The sequence below is a fragment of the Loxodonta africana genome, chromosome 4 (genome assembly GCF_030014295.1).
Source record: "Loxodonta africana isolate mLoxAfr1 chromosome 4, mLoxAfr1.hap2, whole genome shotgun sequence".
Lineage (NCBI taxonomy): Eukaryota > Metazoa > Chordata > Mammalia > Proboscidea > Elephantidae > Loxodonta > Loxodonta africana.
The window spans coordinates 27,917,696-27,933,628 of record NC_087345.1 but is presented as its reverse complement, the minus strand read 5'-3'; the positions used below and the strand labels follow the sequence as shown (position 1 = coordinate 27,933,628).

Below are 15,933 nucleotides of genomic sequence, written 5' to 3'. Positions count from 1 at the left end.
CACTCAAAGTCATAACTTCAGATCTCTAGTAAATTTGGTTGTGTATAAAGAAATCACCGGGGTCCTTTAAAATCCAGGTTTCTGGGTCCCATCTCAAGAGATTGTAATTGGGTCAAACTGGGGTAGTGCCAAGGAATCTACGTCTTATTCAATTTCCTGTTGATGACAACAAAGCTGCTCTGAGGACCACACTTCAAGAAATGCTATGTAAACCCTTTAAAATTAAAGTGTTCTGAGAATTTGGAAGCAATGATTAAAGTCACTGTTATTCTCTTCCATCACTTCTCACATATTCATGTGTTCATATAAATTGCATAACCACAAAAGTCAAGGCCTGTTGACTTCGATTATCACAATCAATTTCTGTAATGGGTTGCAAGTCTGAGTCTCTGATCCTTTCTCCATGTCACAAGATTACCCAGCTATTGTATTTCTAAGGCAATGGGAGGAGTATACTCCGAAACCGTGTTTCATTCTAAGCAATATTTGAAAATGCAAAATTTTGTAACCACTGAAGTTTTTAAAATATAATTAAAATTCTCACTTTCATTGTGGATTTGCTATTCAATAATGGATTTTCTTCATTCAATAAATATTTACTGAATATCTACCAGCCAGGCCCTTAGTCAACATCTATTGCCTAATAAGTATCTTTAAAATATCTCCCAATACAGACTTGACAATTGGATAGTGATATTGTAATATGTGGAGGTTAGGTGGGGAGTTCCATTACTTTGCACAGCAGTATTTATGATTACAATAAAACATACAAAATTTTTTTTGTATATCATGCTATAGAACTTTAATGTTTATAACTATTTTAATGAATTAAAGGAAATCTAATAGGCAAAATAACAAAGCAGTAAGTGGAATTACAGTTGAATAGAAAATGAACTTGTGGGTTAAAACATATTAAACCTGAAAATTCAACTCTAATGACAGTCTTGTGTTTAACATTTAATCACATATATTCCTTTAGGAAATCTCTATGGCAAATAACAAAAAAAAAATTAATCTGGATGAAAATGTGACATATTATTGATTTTTAATCAGTTGCAAATATGGGATTATCATCTCTACATCAAAGATGACCCCCAAATGATCCACTGCTATGCTTTTTTTGTATATATTAATATGCAGCCATTTCAGATTATTTTTATTTGTTGATCCTCCATCTTGTCCCCCCAAAATCTAAGTCTGTCATTTAAAATTAAGGTTTGCCTTTTCAGGCTTTTTCAGATGAAATGAAAGAAGCAATTGCGTTTCCATCAAGAGATTCACCAGTTGACAGACTAGGTTCTGCCCAAAATTTCACTTTATTTTCTGCAGGGCACTGCAAAGGATTCCAACTTCACCTACGAAGAAAAACATCATCCACATAGGCCACCTACATAATGAGCAAACACCCTTCAAGTGTTCTCAGTGTGCAAACACTAGGGGACCAGGGGAGCATATGGATAAGCTAGGTGCCATCCTATCTAAAGACGCTTATAGCTCACTTATTGAAAAGAGATCTGGGCAGTTATAGTACACATACTCACAAGTTTTTTAAAGTGCTAGAGCTGCTAAGGTAACTAGCTACCTCTTTCCCTAAGCCTTTTCCCAGGGAAGGAGTTAATAGGTTTCTAAAAACCTATTAGAAAAAGAAATCACTAGCTGCTCCAAGTCTCTTTTATATGACTATGCTTAGATGTTTGCACCTAATTTTTTTTATTTAAAAGTGTGGTTCACACAAACCTGTGTCAGAATCACCTGGGGTGTTATTACAAACACAAATTCCCAAAACTTACCTCAAAGTTAGTCAAGTTAGTCTGGGGCTATAGTCCAGGACCATTAATTTTTAATTAGCTCTCTGAGTGATTCTGAGGCACATTAAATTTTGAGAATGCATGATCTAACCGGATAGCAGCCTTGCTCAATAGATCAATGGACTAAGGTGTGATGATGGCCCTCCCGTTATGCTGTTTTCACACTGACAAAGGGCCATATGGGCACAGACTGTCCATAGACATAGAAGGAGCCTAAAATATCCTCATTGTTCAGGAAGAATAGAAGGTCAATCCCAGTGGCCGTCCAGGGGATTTTGACTCATGGTGGCCCCATGTGATACAGAGTAGAACTGAGTTCCATAGAGTTTTCTTGGCTGCAATCCTTATAGAATCAGATATCCAGGGCTTTCTTCCATGGCTCCACTGGGTGGGTTTGAACTACCAACCTTTCAATTAGTAGTAGAGCACAAACCATTTGTGCCACACAGGGACTTTGGAGGACCATAGTTCTTTCCTGTTGGCATATAAGACCTATCTGATGATTGAGAAAGTAGATAGAAACTGTCTATTAAGGGATGAGATTCCAGGAAAAGCAATATAAATTGGGGACTTCTCAGAGGAAAAGGGTTGGAGAGGTACTATGGTTTGAATTGTGTCCCCCCAAAATATATGGCGAAGTTCTAATCCCCCAGCCTGTGAATGTGACTTTATTTGGAAATAAGGTTTTTATAGTTGTAAGCATTAGGTAAGGTCATAGTGGATGACAGTGGGCCCTAAATCCCAAATGCCTGATGTCTTTATAAGAAGAGAAGAAGAGATACAGACACAGATACAGAGAAGGCAGCCATGTGAAGACAGGGGCAGAGATTGGAGTGAGGCAGCTACAAGCCAGGGAACGCTGAGGATTGCTGGTGACCACCAAAAGCTAGAAAGAGGCAAGGAAGGGTTCTCCCCTAGAGCCATCAAGAGAGCATGGCCCGGCTGACAGCTGGATTTTGGACTTCTAGCCTCCAGAGCTGTGAGAGAATAAATAGCTGTGATTATAAGCCACCCCATTTGTGGTACTTTGTTATGGCAATCCCAGGAAACCAAAACAAGAGGCAAAGGAGAAAGAAGGTCATGTCAGTGACAAGTCAGGGGTGGTAAGGTGGCATGGATCTAGGGGTGGGGTGCAATCTGGAAGGGAAAAGGGGAAAGGACACTCAAGGCAATTTTTTTTTTTTTGCCAACTGTTTTCTCCCTCAGTAAACCCATAGCTTACCTGGAGGTGCCTATTCTCCTTAATTCAATCTTTAATAACCGTTTTCTTTTTCCTATATTGAAGGCAAGGAAACACAACCCTCTAATTCTGGGAAAGAGGGTGATATCAAAGGGTTTAAATTACTTACTGTTGATGGAATCAGCAAGAATCTTGAGCTGCTCAGTATTATCCAAGACCTCGATCCTTTGGGTGTACGGATCATAGTGAACTGAGAAGGGTCTCGGGATCGTAGCAGCAAAATCCCTGAGACCAAAATCACAGACCTCAGTGAAGGGTGCCAATGGGGGAGAGCTACCTCTAGGAGATTTCCCAGTGGCATTTCACTTTGCTGTTACTAGCAATGAAGCCTCACTAAAACAGAAGTTTCAGAATCCAGCAGCTATGAAATGAAATGGAGTTTCATTGAGGTCCTTTTGGGAAACCTTTGTGTGTTGTGTGTCTGTGTGTATGTGCAACATAGGTATATACCAATAGCAGTTGTCACTGAGCCAACTTCAGCTCATGGTGATCCCATGTGTATCAGAGCATGACCATGCTCCACAGAGTTTTCAATGGCTAATTTTTCAGAAGTAGATCACCAGGCCTTTCTTCTGAGGCACCTTGAAGTGGACTTGAACCTTCAATCTTTTGGTCAACAGCTGAGTGCATTTGCACCACCGAGCGACTCCCACAGCATGCCTATACACATATTTATGTATTCACCTACTTGCAAAAAGACCGAGATAGCTTACGATAAAAGCATACATTACAATAACATAAAAAAAAATAAAATAAAATAAACCCTCTTATCATTAAATAAAATCAAAAGAGTGAGCAAAATCTGGCCAAGGAATGCTATAAAAAAAAAAATATATATATATATATATATATATATGTTCTAAGATTCCTGAAAATCAATTTCAAAGAGGGAAACAGCACTCAGGGTTGAAGAAAATACTACGTTAATACTAAAATTTATAATACTAAAATTTAGTATGTACCAGGAACTATATTACGTCCTAACTGTTCTATACTCTTGACAAATACCATTCCTAATTCAACCTCCACAACAACTTTATATAAAAGATACTATTACTATCCCCGTTTTATGGATGTGGAAACTGAGGCTTAGGGAAGGTAAGTGACTCAACAAGGTCACATTGCCCGTAAGTTTTGAAGTTGGGAAGGGACCCTGTGCTCTGAAGGCCCCTGGTATTCCAATGCTTTACTCCTGGCTGTGGGAGGAATCTGCCAGGAGGGCCTGCATAAAGGACATACCAAAAAAACCCAAACCTATTGCCATCGAGTTGATTTTGACTAATAGCGACCCCATAGAGTTGACAAGGAGTGGCTGGTGGATTCGAACTGCTGACCTTTTGGTTAGCAGCTGAACTCTTAATCACTACACTACCAGGGCTCCATAAAGGACGTAGAGCAATATAATTAAAAAGGTATTCCAGAATGGTTCATAAAATGTAAATTCAGAAAAAATTATATTTCTGAGTTGGTCCCTGGTGAACGCAGACTGGCAGGGCTCTCCAACTTTGGCAAGAGTGGTGTAGCACATTGGTTAGAAACCCAAGCACTGGAATCAGACTCCTGGGCTCAAATGTTGCCTCTGCCAGATCAGAAGACTTCTGTGACTGATTGGACGTGGGAGGGGGGTGACTTTTGTGGCCACTCTGTATACAAGAGGGCTGGGTGACTGCACTTGATGACTACATTGATTGGGAGGGATCAGGTGGCTGTGTTGGCAGCCATAAGTTGTCTACAGGGGACAGCATGTTCAACTAATAAGCTGGGAAATGAGGTTTGGCTAAAGGGCACCTCTCAACAGAATAGCAAGGGACAAGGGTGGATGCTGGGAAGATAAATTCTGTCTGCTCTCCAACATTGCTGTAGGCATTTAAGTTCACTCTCCTAAGCAAACATGCATAAATCACAGGGTCTGGTGTACTGGCACCAGACCCAGTTGGGAGGTCCACAGAGCTGCCGGGCTACCTTGGTCGCTGCCTCACCTCACTTTCTCCTTGGCATCGTTAAAGCTTTCAGCCACATAATACAGAGGCTGGAACTCTGTGATGGTGTACTCCTGGATGGCTGTCTTCTCCATCTCCAGGGGGAGGAGCTTCGGCTTGCCAGATAAGCAGTACTGTAGGCCCCAAGTGGAAAATTCGTGCAGTTAAATTAGGGTCGGTGGTCCCTGGTGTCTCCCATAGGCTATTTGTATATCTTCTCCCATGTCACCCTGATTCCTTCCACACCACAGCCCAAATGCAGTGAGCTAAATTATGTTGCATGTCCTAGATCCGGCCCTTCATATTGCTGTGGTAGGTGCCATCGAGTCAGTTCTGACTCATGGCAACCCTATGTAAAACAAAAACTAAACACTGCCCAGTCCTGCACCATTCTCACAATCATTGCTATGTTTGAGCCATTTTGCAGCCACTGTTTCAGTCCAATCCATTGAGAGTCTACCTCTTTTTCTCTGACCCTCTAATTTTCCAAGTATGATATCCTTATCTAGGGGCCGGTCCCTCCTGATAACATGTCCAAAGTATGCGAGATGAAGTCTTGCCATCTTCACTTCTAAGGAACATTCTGGCTGTACTTCCGAGACAGATTTGTTTGTGCTTCTAGCAGTCTGTAGTATATTCAATATTCTTCTCCAACACCATAATTCAAAGGCATCAATTCTTCTTCAGTCTTCATTATTTATTGTCTGGCCTTTGAATGCATATGAGGCAATTAAAAATATCATGGCTTGAGTCAGGAGCACCTTAGTCCTCAAAGTGACATCTTTGCTTTTTAACACTTTAAAGAGGTCTTTTGCAGCCAATGCAATACATCATTTGCTTTCTTGACTGCAGCTTCCATGGCTGTTGATTGTGGATCCAAGTAAAATAAAATCCTTGACAACCTCAATATTTTCTCCGTTTATCATGATGTTGGTCATTGGTCTAGTTGTGAGGATTTTTGTTTTCTTTACGTTGAGAGGAAACCCTGGTGGCGTAGTGGTTAAGTGCTACAGCTGCTAACCAAAGGGTCAGCAGTTCGAATCTGCCAGGCACTCCTTGGAAACTCTATGGGGCAGTCCTACTCTGTCCTATAGGGTCACTATGAGTCAGAATTGACTCGATGGCACTGGGTTTGGTTTTGGTTTTATGTTGAGATGTAATCCATACCGAAGGCTGTGGTCTATGATCTTTATCAGTGTTTCAAGTCCTCTTTGCTTTCAGCAATCAAGGTTGCCTCATCTGCCTTTCAGCACAGGAACCCTGGTCCAAAGTACTCACATGTTCCTGGTTCTTCTTGCTTGGTGGTAAGAAGGTCCCTAAGTCTCTCTTCTCACTTTTCTCTTTCATATCGCAAAAAAGATTGATTTAAGACATAACCTAATCTCGTAGATTGAGCCCTGCCTCATAAACATAACTGCCTCTAATCCTGCCTCATTAACATCTTAGAGGCAGGATTTACAACACAGGAAAATCTGTCAGATTACAAAATGGCGGAAAATCACACAATACTGGGAGTCATGGCCTAGACAAGCTGACACATGTTTTGGGGGGACACAATTCAATCCATGACACCACTGGTTCTTGATCATATGTCATCTCCTGAAATGGCTGAAGGTTGTTCAATATTTTGCCCATAGAATCCTTCAGTGTTGCAACTTGAGGCTTGAATTTTTCTTCGGTTTTTTCAGCCTGAAAATTGCCGAGCGTGTTCTTCCCTTTTGGTTTTCTATCTCTAGGTCTTTGAACATTTCATTATAATATTTTGTCTTCTTGAGCTTCCCTTTGAAATCTTCTGTTTATCTCTTTTACTTCATCATTTCTTCCATTTGCTTTAGCTGTTCTACATTCAAGAGCAAGTTTCACAGTCTCTTCTGATATCCATTTTGCTCTTTTCTTTTTTTCCTGTCTTTTTAATGACCTTTTGCATTTTTCATATATAATGTCTTTGATGTCATCCCACAACTCATCTGGTCTTCAATCATTAGTATCCAATGCATCAAGTCTTCATAGTCTACCTGAAATTGACAATCAAGATCCTCCCCCCCTCAAAAAAATACTACTGCTGTTGAGTTGATTCCAACTCATAGCACCCCTATACATATGGGTGTAATTCACCCCTACCACTCTCAAGAAAGGTGATCAATAGAAGATGTGAGGGTTAACCTCATTTTCTGATATGTGTTTGCATATGTCTGTAGGTGCAATTCAACCTTGGGATCAATGAGGCCCCTATGCCCTGGAGACCTGTGTACTTGCACCGCCTACCTCTAATGCCCATTTCTACCTCTGATACCCAAAATCATGACCAAATATCAGCTGCTAAGGTACCAATCACTGGGTGATGAGACCCTAGAATACAGCTCATTATGGATGTAAAGGGATTTCAACAGCATTCAACAATGATGGTTTCCTGTACCCACCCCTTACAAATACATCCTTGGTTTCTGTCAGGGTCATACCTGTAATTCACCAAAAGATGATAAGAGCCCAGCACCATAGGCCTTTATGGAGCCTTCTTGCTTGCAGAGCCCAAACTCCACAGTAAACCAGTAAATCTGAAATGGAAAGTAAAGCTGAGAGCACACCCCAAGGAACAGGAAGGCAGCAGATGTCTTGTGGCCAAGGACAGCACTGTCCAAATGGGAGTCCATGCAGGCCTGTTCTCTGAGTCAACATGACCAAGGCTCACTTCTATGTGACCTATGTCTCATCTTACCTGGTCACCTGTTGAATCAATAGTTGGATGAAGGCAAGATGTGATAGGAGGCCATGGAAGGTCTTGAGGAGGCTCCAAAAGAGGGAGACTCAAAAGGACACCTCTAACACATTCCTTTATCTATGGCAGGAACTCTTCAATCCCTTTTTCTTTCTTATCTGTACCGTCAACTAGACTGAGATGTACCATTAAATTGGTCAGGTTTATCAGGCAATCCCTTCAGGCTTAGCAGTGGGAGGTAGGGGGATTTGGTGAGAGAATTGAGAGGAGAATCCCATCATTCACGCTAAAACTTGGGGTGTTTCTGACATGCCACCTGTCAACCACTGCAATTAACCTCCCAAAATAACCAAGTCCTTTCTTTCAACGGTTCCTGTTCCAATATGTCCTAAATGCCTGGACAGGGAAAAATGATCCTGGAATTCTGGTATAACGCTACTGACTGGGGCCAAGAGAAACTCAGAGGTCATTTAGATGCTGGAGACAGCCACAGTCTTGGAGAAAAAGGGGTGGGTTATTAATTAAGTCTGTTTATTGGACTGCTGTTATTGTTAGCTGGTGCCCAGGCAGCCCCTGACACATGGTGACCCCATGCACAACAGAAGGAAGTGTTGCCTAGTCCTGCGCCATCCCCATGATCATATGGGGATCAGACAGTTACGATCCATAGGGTTTTCACTGGCTTATATTTGGAAGTAGATTGCCAGGTCTTCCCTCTTAGTTCATCTTTGTATGGAAGCTCCACTGAAACACGTTCAGCATCATAGAAACATGCACATCACCACTGACAGATGGGGAAGGCTGTATATGAGGTGCATTGGCTACAAATCACAGCCAGGTCTTCCATGTGAATGGCTAGAATTATGTCACTGAACCATCAGTGCCTGTACTAGAGAATGTTAAACCCAGGAAGGCTGCCAGAGCTTCGTCAGTCTGGCTTCCTCACATGCAGATGAGGAATCTTCAGCCCAGGAAGTTGGAACAATGTATATAAAGTTACACAAAGAATTAAGGGCAGAGAAAGAACCCAGGACTGCTACAATCCCATACATTAGTAATAAAATATTGTTTTTTTTTTGAGAGGTAAGGTGGGTTATGGGTACTTTGATCATTGTTACAGTAGGTAATATTATACTATGAGTCCTTCTTACAAGTGACTTTCCTTCTTACAAGTGACAGATTCTATCTAGTTCTGTAGCTTCTTTGAAAGCTGCTTTTTGCATCTGTACAGCATGTGGCATTCTAAAAATCATGTTCACAAAAATATAACTTTTTAAGACCTCATGATGGACTTTTAAGATGGGCAGGATATGAACTATTCTACTTATTTGAATTATGGTGTTGGCAAAGAATATTGAATATACTGTGGACTGCCAGAGGAATGACCAAATCTGTCTTGGAAGAAGTACAGCCAGGATGTTTCTTAGCAGCAAGGATGGCAAGACTTTGTCTCATGTACTTTGGACATGTTATCAGAAGGGGCAAGTCCCTGGAGAAGGACATCATGCTTGGTAAAGCAGAGGGTCAAAGAAAAAGAGGAAAACCCTCAATGAGATGAATTGACACAGTGGCTGCAACAGTGGGGTTAAACACAGCAATGACTGTGAGGATGCCACAGGAATGAGCAATATTTTGTTCAGTTGTACATAGGGTCACTATGAGTTGGAACCAACCCAACAGCACCTAACAACAAGAATTCATTTTTAGAGATGAGGAAAACGTAGCCACTTGCCCAGGGTCTCCGAGCAGCTGGTCAGTGGAAAAGAAATTTCTGGGAGTGTTTGGTCTTTCTGGTAAATTGCATTTGTAAACTTTCAAGCTGGTACATCTTCATGGTGGATGTGCATTCATTTGAGGTCCCAAACTCCATTATAAGTTTTTTATTTTTCAACTTTCTGGCTGAGGGAATTATAAGGGATACGGCCTAGAAGCTGGGGAGGAATGTGCTCAGACTGGAAAGGACTCTAAAGGAAGGAAATCACCTGCTCCACAGACTTGCTGCTTCACTGAAAGAGTTTCATCAGATTCAGTCATGAGAGGGATGTGTTTGGAAGTCCACCTCCATTTCCGCCTTTGTTTGGGAAAGGAAAGACCCTAATGCTAGCTTCAGTGCCATGGTAGAGATGTAAATATTCCCTCTTCAAAGCTGTGAAGCCAGACTACTTCATACACATGCTCTGTGCCTGAGGGTTCTCAGAGGCTATTATTAAAGCTGTGGTGTTTTGAAGATACTGTGTTTAAAACTACATGTAAACATCTGTGTGCATCAGATTTGAAAATTAAACCATTAAAAAGATATCAAAATGTGAAAGTTCACTTTTGTAAGCTCATTCCAGTGCATTCTGATATTTTTTCCCCCAGGGGATGAGCAAAGCTTCAAAGGTCTGAGGGCTGTGGCCTTTAGGACTCCCACCATCCACCCAGGAAGAGAAGGGACTTCCAGTTTACCGTGGCGAGTTTCTCAATGTATTCATCAGGTGCACCCAGAGAGGCAAGGCCAATTTCCTGTAGTTGTGGAAAAACAGAGTCACTGGCACTGCTGGTGTCTGCCCATCTTCATCCTTTACTGCCAGTACCAAACTGGCACTTGACCATGATGTTGGTGTGGGGTCAAGTATCTTCAGAAGAACCCAGACTGACCTTGAATGTTTTGTCAAGCTTTCCCTATTCATAATCATAACATGACAGATTTCTAGAACAGGGTAAAACTTTCACCATCACTTGGTCCTTTGTATTTACTTTACCAATGGGAACTCTGAGGCTCAGAGAAGGGAAATGACTTTCCCAAGATCACGTAGTAAGCTAGTGTCTGAAGCCTCATCTCTTCACTCCAGTCCAGTGGTTATTCCCGCACAGCACAATTGGAACATTCCTGGAGTACCTGAATGAGTCTTAATCATGTAATATGAAAATACCACAGAAGAACTGCAGAAGACAGTCACTCAGATACAAACAAAACTGGAGAGTTTGAAATATCATGGACAAATTCTCACCACAACTCCAACAGCAGAATTGCTCTACTGGTCTCATTACAGCATTTTCTTGTACAGGGTTATTTATATATTTGTCTCCCCTACTATACACATTCATTCATTCCAAAAAACTGAGTGCCTTGTATGTGCTAGTGTTTATTGAGTGCCTTCTACATGCTAGGCAGTATACAAAATCAAATATCCTTGTTCTGTGGTGTTTAAATTTGAGTGTGTGGGGATAGACAATAAACAACAAGCATATAAACAGGTATTTTTAAAGGTGTTATTTCTTCTTTAGGAAGAAGAAATAAAAGTAGAAGAGGGGAAGAGGGTGGGGAGTGCCATGGGAGTGAGAAGAGGTTACCGTTTTAAATAGGGCTGGAGGGTGAGCATCACTAAGAAGCTGATGTTTGCACAAAGATTTGAAGGAACCAAGGTTGTTGGCTCTGGTGACATCTGCGGGAAGAGTATTTTAAGAGAAGTGTACAGATAGTTCAAGGGCTTTGTAAGGCATCGGGTTCAGGAAACAGTGAGAGACCGGTGTGCTTGTGCAAAGTAAGCAAGCGAGCATGGTGGTGGTGGTGGTGGTAGAAGATATCAAAAAGGGGCCTTGGACTAGATCATGTAGGACTTTTTCGGGAAATTTAGGGTCTGGGCTTTTACTCTCAGTGAAATGGAAAACCATCAAAGAATTCTGAGCAGAGAAGGGACATGATCTGACTTATGTTACCAAAGATTGAATCTGACTCTTGTGTGAGAATGGACTCTAAGGGGTCAACGGCAAAGGATGTTGGAAGCTACTGAGGTCACTCAGATGAGAAACAAGAGTGATCGAGACCAGGTTCGTAGCAGGGAATGTGATGAGAAATGGTTAGATTTTACATAAATGGTTGGATGGGAAATGGGTAGATTTTTGAAGATAGAGTACACAGAATTTTCTGAAAGATTTAGCTATGGGGCATGTGGAAGACAAAGAAGTCAATGATGGTGCCAAGCTTTTTTAATTTGAGCAATGGGATGGATGAAGTTGCTAAAACTGATATGGGGAGGGCTCTGTGCAGGGAAAGGGACGCTGGTGGTGCAGCGGTGAAGTGCTCGGCTGCTAATCAAAAGGTTGACGGCTCAAACCCACCAGCCGCTCCACAGAAGAAATATATGGCAGTGTGCTCCATAAAGATTACAGCTTTGAAAACCCTATGGGGCCTTTCTAGTCTGTCCTGTAGGGTTGCTGTGGGTCAGAATCAAATCAATGGCAATGAGTTTGGGTTTGGTTCTGGGTAGAGAAACTTTGACAGGGAAGATCAGGAGTGCAGTATTGAAGGGAATGAACAGAGATGTCTAATAGATATCCAAGTGGAGATGCTAAGTAGGCAGCTGAATATGTAAATCTGAGTTTTGGGATTGAAATCTGGGCTTGAGTTATAAATTTGGTCATCGTCAGAGTAGAGATGGTATTGATCCATGCTACTGGATGAGATCACCAAGGGATTGAGTGTAAACAGAGAGCAGGACTCAGGATTGAAGCCACTTTGAAGCAAGAGTCAATGTGGTCTTCATCTCTGGGTCAAGAACAGCGCCTGGCCCACTGATTTAATACGTTGATTTAAAGCAAACCAAATTCAGACACCACCCTTAACCTGCTTCTACTCTCCTGCACCCTCTCCATCTCTGCTTCATCCACCCTGCCCAGACATGCCACAATCCTGAGTCTATCAAAAGGCATTGATAAATCAATATGGCACCCTATTCCTCTAGGCACCATTCTTCCTTGAGAGCCCAGAACTTTCCTAAAACAGTGGCACCAAGGTTTCCCTGTGCTTTATTCCTACCCCATCTGCACCATAGTGGGAAGCAAGTCCTGCCTTTAGAACAAAAAAGGATGTGCTCGGGGAACTTTCAAAATGAACTTCCTGCCTTGGGGCTGCCCAGATTCAAGTTGGAACCATGTCACACAGATGCTCAGTAGCTTCCATTGGTTGACTCGGATAATTGTCCACTCCTCTGTAGGGCTGCCTTAAAGAGGAAACGGCTAAAGGGAGATTGCCACTCACTTTCTGACTGGGCAGAATAGCTTCTGGGGCGAGAATAAAAAGTTCCTATTCTCTGAGGACAAAACTGATTGTTCTTTGGTCATAGTAAAAAGTACCAATTTTAAACCTGTCCTAAGCAGCAATGGAAACCATTTTTTTAATTTGATTTTGAAGCAGTCAATGGCATCTTGGCAGGAGTAACCAAGTTTCTGAAAGTCTTGGTTACTTTCAGAAGCCCTGGCCCTGTAGCTAGAAAACTGAAGAGATTTGTTCCTTCCCTGAGAAAACTGGGTCGGCAATAGCCTCACTCCAGCAGTGACACTTCGACTGTCAAAATTCAACTAATCCTTAAATACTTCCGCTTCTGAAAGTCCAGCAATCTCTGAGCTCCGTAATTCTCAAAACCCTGTATAACAGCAGCAGTGTTCTTTGGACAGGCTGTATTTTACAAGTACAAGCAAAAAATTTGCTTTGTTGGTTGGTTTGTCTGTTCGTTTCAAATATTAATTTATAGCCTCTTCATTCACCATGAATGTCTATCTAGTTCTTCCAGCTGAGGAAAAATGGTTATAAAACTTACAATCTCATTACTCTGGAATTCATACTTTGGTAAGAATAATGCCTCGGTCCAGCATTTGCTCATGAGTCATTCCATTCTATCCTCATTCTTCCTTGTAAGAAAGAACACTTGCCCATACCTGTGACCCACACCTGTAAAGACTGAGGCACAGGGAGACCTAGCAACTTTCCCAGGTCACAGAGATGGTCAGTAGCAGAAGTGGGGCCTGTGGGTACATCAGAACCATCACTCAACATTCCCATGATTCCAGCTACTCAATCATGCATGGTTCTAGGCTGCTTCTCAGTACCCAAAGAGACTTGGTATAGTTCTTTTACTCATCCAAAAGGCATATTATGAGCCTGCTCACCACTGTGAACTATAGCAAAGATGAACTGAAATCTAGGCTGCTATTTTGATGCTGGTGACGAGATATTTGGCTTTTTATTTTTCACCAAAAATGAGACAGGCTACTGGGACTGTATTTTTGGAAAATACCATCTTATTTAATCAGGGAATATAGACAGATGACTGCCTAACAAAGTAGAAAGTCACAAAGTACCTAAAAGAGGAGGAGAAAAGAGAACCTGGAAGAAGGTGAGGTTACTTCTCCGTGGGGATCAAGGAAGGCTTCATGAGTGAAAATGTTCTTAAGCTATACCTGGTAGGACCAAGGAGATTGGCAAATTCACAACACACATATAATTCAGAGAGTGGTTGATTCACCAACCCCACACTGTGGATCCCTGGGATGGATATTTAGCCTGCCATCTCAGGTGGCCCCATAGAACTGCATCTGATTTCTACCCTTGTAGAGGGTATAAGCCCCTATTTGGGCTCCATTTGTTTGAGCTATCCAGGCCCTGGCCCTGAAGCTAGGAAACTGAAGAGATTTTTTCCTTACCTGGGAAAACTGGGCAAAGCTGCGGTCTGAAAACAAGGGCACGTGTCCCAATAGCTCATGGCAGATGTCACTGAAAGACAGAATGCACAGAGCTTGGAGGGGAGGAGGATTATAAGCCAAGTGACTCAGACTTTCTATATGAGGAATGGGCTGGAAGAAAGGGGCTAACGCATTTGGTCTTATGGCCTCAAACCTAAGAATAAGATGTGTGCAGAACTTGGGGTCAGATGAGGTAAGGTACAAGAGAAAAGGAAAACAGGAAGATAAAGTTAGGAACAGGCCAGGACACAGCAGCCAGGGGGTCTTAGGAGTGTGCCTAGTAGTGCGTGGGACAGGAGAGCCAATGTTTCTCCCATACATCTGAGTGAACTGTGAGTGGTCAGCACTTTTCATCCCGTCTTCTCCTTTGGATTGTCATCTCTGAGCAGATACAATACGCTCAGTTATTCCCAAAGGAATTAGAAAAATAGTGCTGTCCTCTCTTAGTCTGGAGGGAGGCAGAAGTCAGGGAAAAAACCCTGTATTTATTTAATACTTTATATGCCAGGTCCATTAGCAACAGGTCTTTTCTGATTTGAAGCAATAAATTTTGTGGGTAGGGAAAAATCATTTTGCACATCCTGCTGACTTTTTTATATAGATTGCATGTATCCTATCCAACTAAAAAGTGGCTAAACACAAAATTAAGAAGCACAGTGGCCAGCTATTCTCTAACTTCAACCATGACACAATATAGGCAAAGAAAGATTAAAATCACCTATACATCTATTGGAGCCCTGGTGGTGCAGTGGTTAAGAGCTTGGCTGCTAACCAAAAGGTAGGCAGTTCAAATCCACCAGCTGTTTCTTGGAAACTCTATGGGGGCAGCTCTACTCTGTCCTATAGGGTCACTATGAGTTGAATCTGACTCAATAGAAAAAAAAATTTTTAATACATATACTACCCTGGTGGTGCAGTGGTTAAGTGCTTGGCTGCTAACCGAAGGTTGGTGGTTTGAACCCACTAGCCACTTCACAGGAAAAAGATGTGGCAGTCTGCTTCTGTAAAGTTTACAGCCTTGGAAACCCTATGGGGCAGTTGTATTCTGTCCTATAGGGTCACTATGAGTTGGAATTGACTCAACAGTAACGAGTTCGGTTTGGTATACATACATCCAGGAGGTATTTAGATGGCTTGACTCTTGTTCTCGCTTGGAACTTTGTAGTTCTAACTTCTACACTTCCTTCAGAACTTGATTCCTACTGCCAGGGGGTTATGTATCCTTGGTTCACAGGCCCCCCAAATCTCTAATCAGCCTGGTCTCTTCTGACAGAGAAAATCCTCAGAGTGGGTGAGTTTCTCTCTTAGTACCACCGTCAAACAATCCAGCCCACTATCCCTGCAGACCAGCCCACAAAAATCCAAACCTCATTCCTGGGAAAGGGAGAACGGGTGCTCACTGTGGGTCACTATGAGTTGGAATCAACCTGATGACAATGTGCAGGGGCAGTGGCTGGCTGTTAGGGTCAATACTCACGGTTCAGGTGTGTACATGGGCTTGGATCCATGTCTGATGTACTGTGTGCAATGGAAGACTCGGAAGGCCAGGCCACCCAAGAAATCCCGAGAGGAAAGCAGACCAGCCACAGGTCGAAGGCGGAAACCAGTGCAAGCTGAGAAACACAAAGGAGAAAGAACACTCAAACCCCATCACGGTGGAGCCAGAGGGAACTGAGACACCCTTAG

The 15,933-nt window shown here is 42.3% G+C and overlaps 1 protein-coding gene across 1 annotated transcript in view; it reads right to left on the bottom strand.

Moving 5' to 3' along the window:
* Positions 1-724: 724 nt before the first annotated feature.
* Positions 725-15,933, bottom strand: part of PAH (phenylalanine hydroxylase) — an 88,058-nt gene continuing 72,849 nt past the window's right edge. Inside the window, exons 7-13 of the mRNA XM_064283683.1 lie at positions 15,725-15,860; positions 14,209-14,278; positions 10,192-10,248; positions 7,487-7,582; positions 5,028-5,161; positions 3,158-3,273; positions 725-1,355 (exon numbers count right to left, since the gene is read on the bottom strand). Of these exons, the coding sequence (XP_064139753.1) occupies positions 1,312-1,355; positions 3,158-3,273; positions 5,028-5,161; positions 7,487-7,582; positions 10,192-10,248; positions 14,209-14,278; positions 15,725-15,860 (653 nt within the window). The 3' untranslated portion in view covers positions 725-1,311. The remainder of the gene's footprint in view (positions 1,356-3,157; positions 3,274-5,027; positions 5,162-7,486; positions 7,583-10,191; positions 10,249-14,208; positions 14,279-15,724; positions 15,861-15,933) is intronic.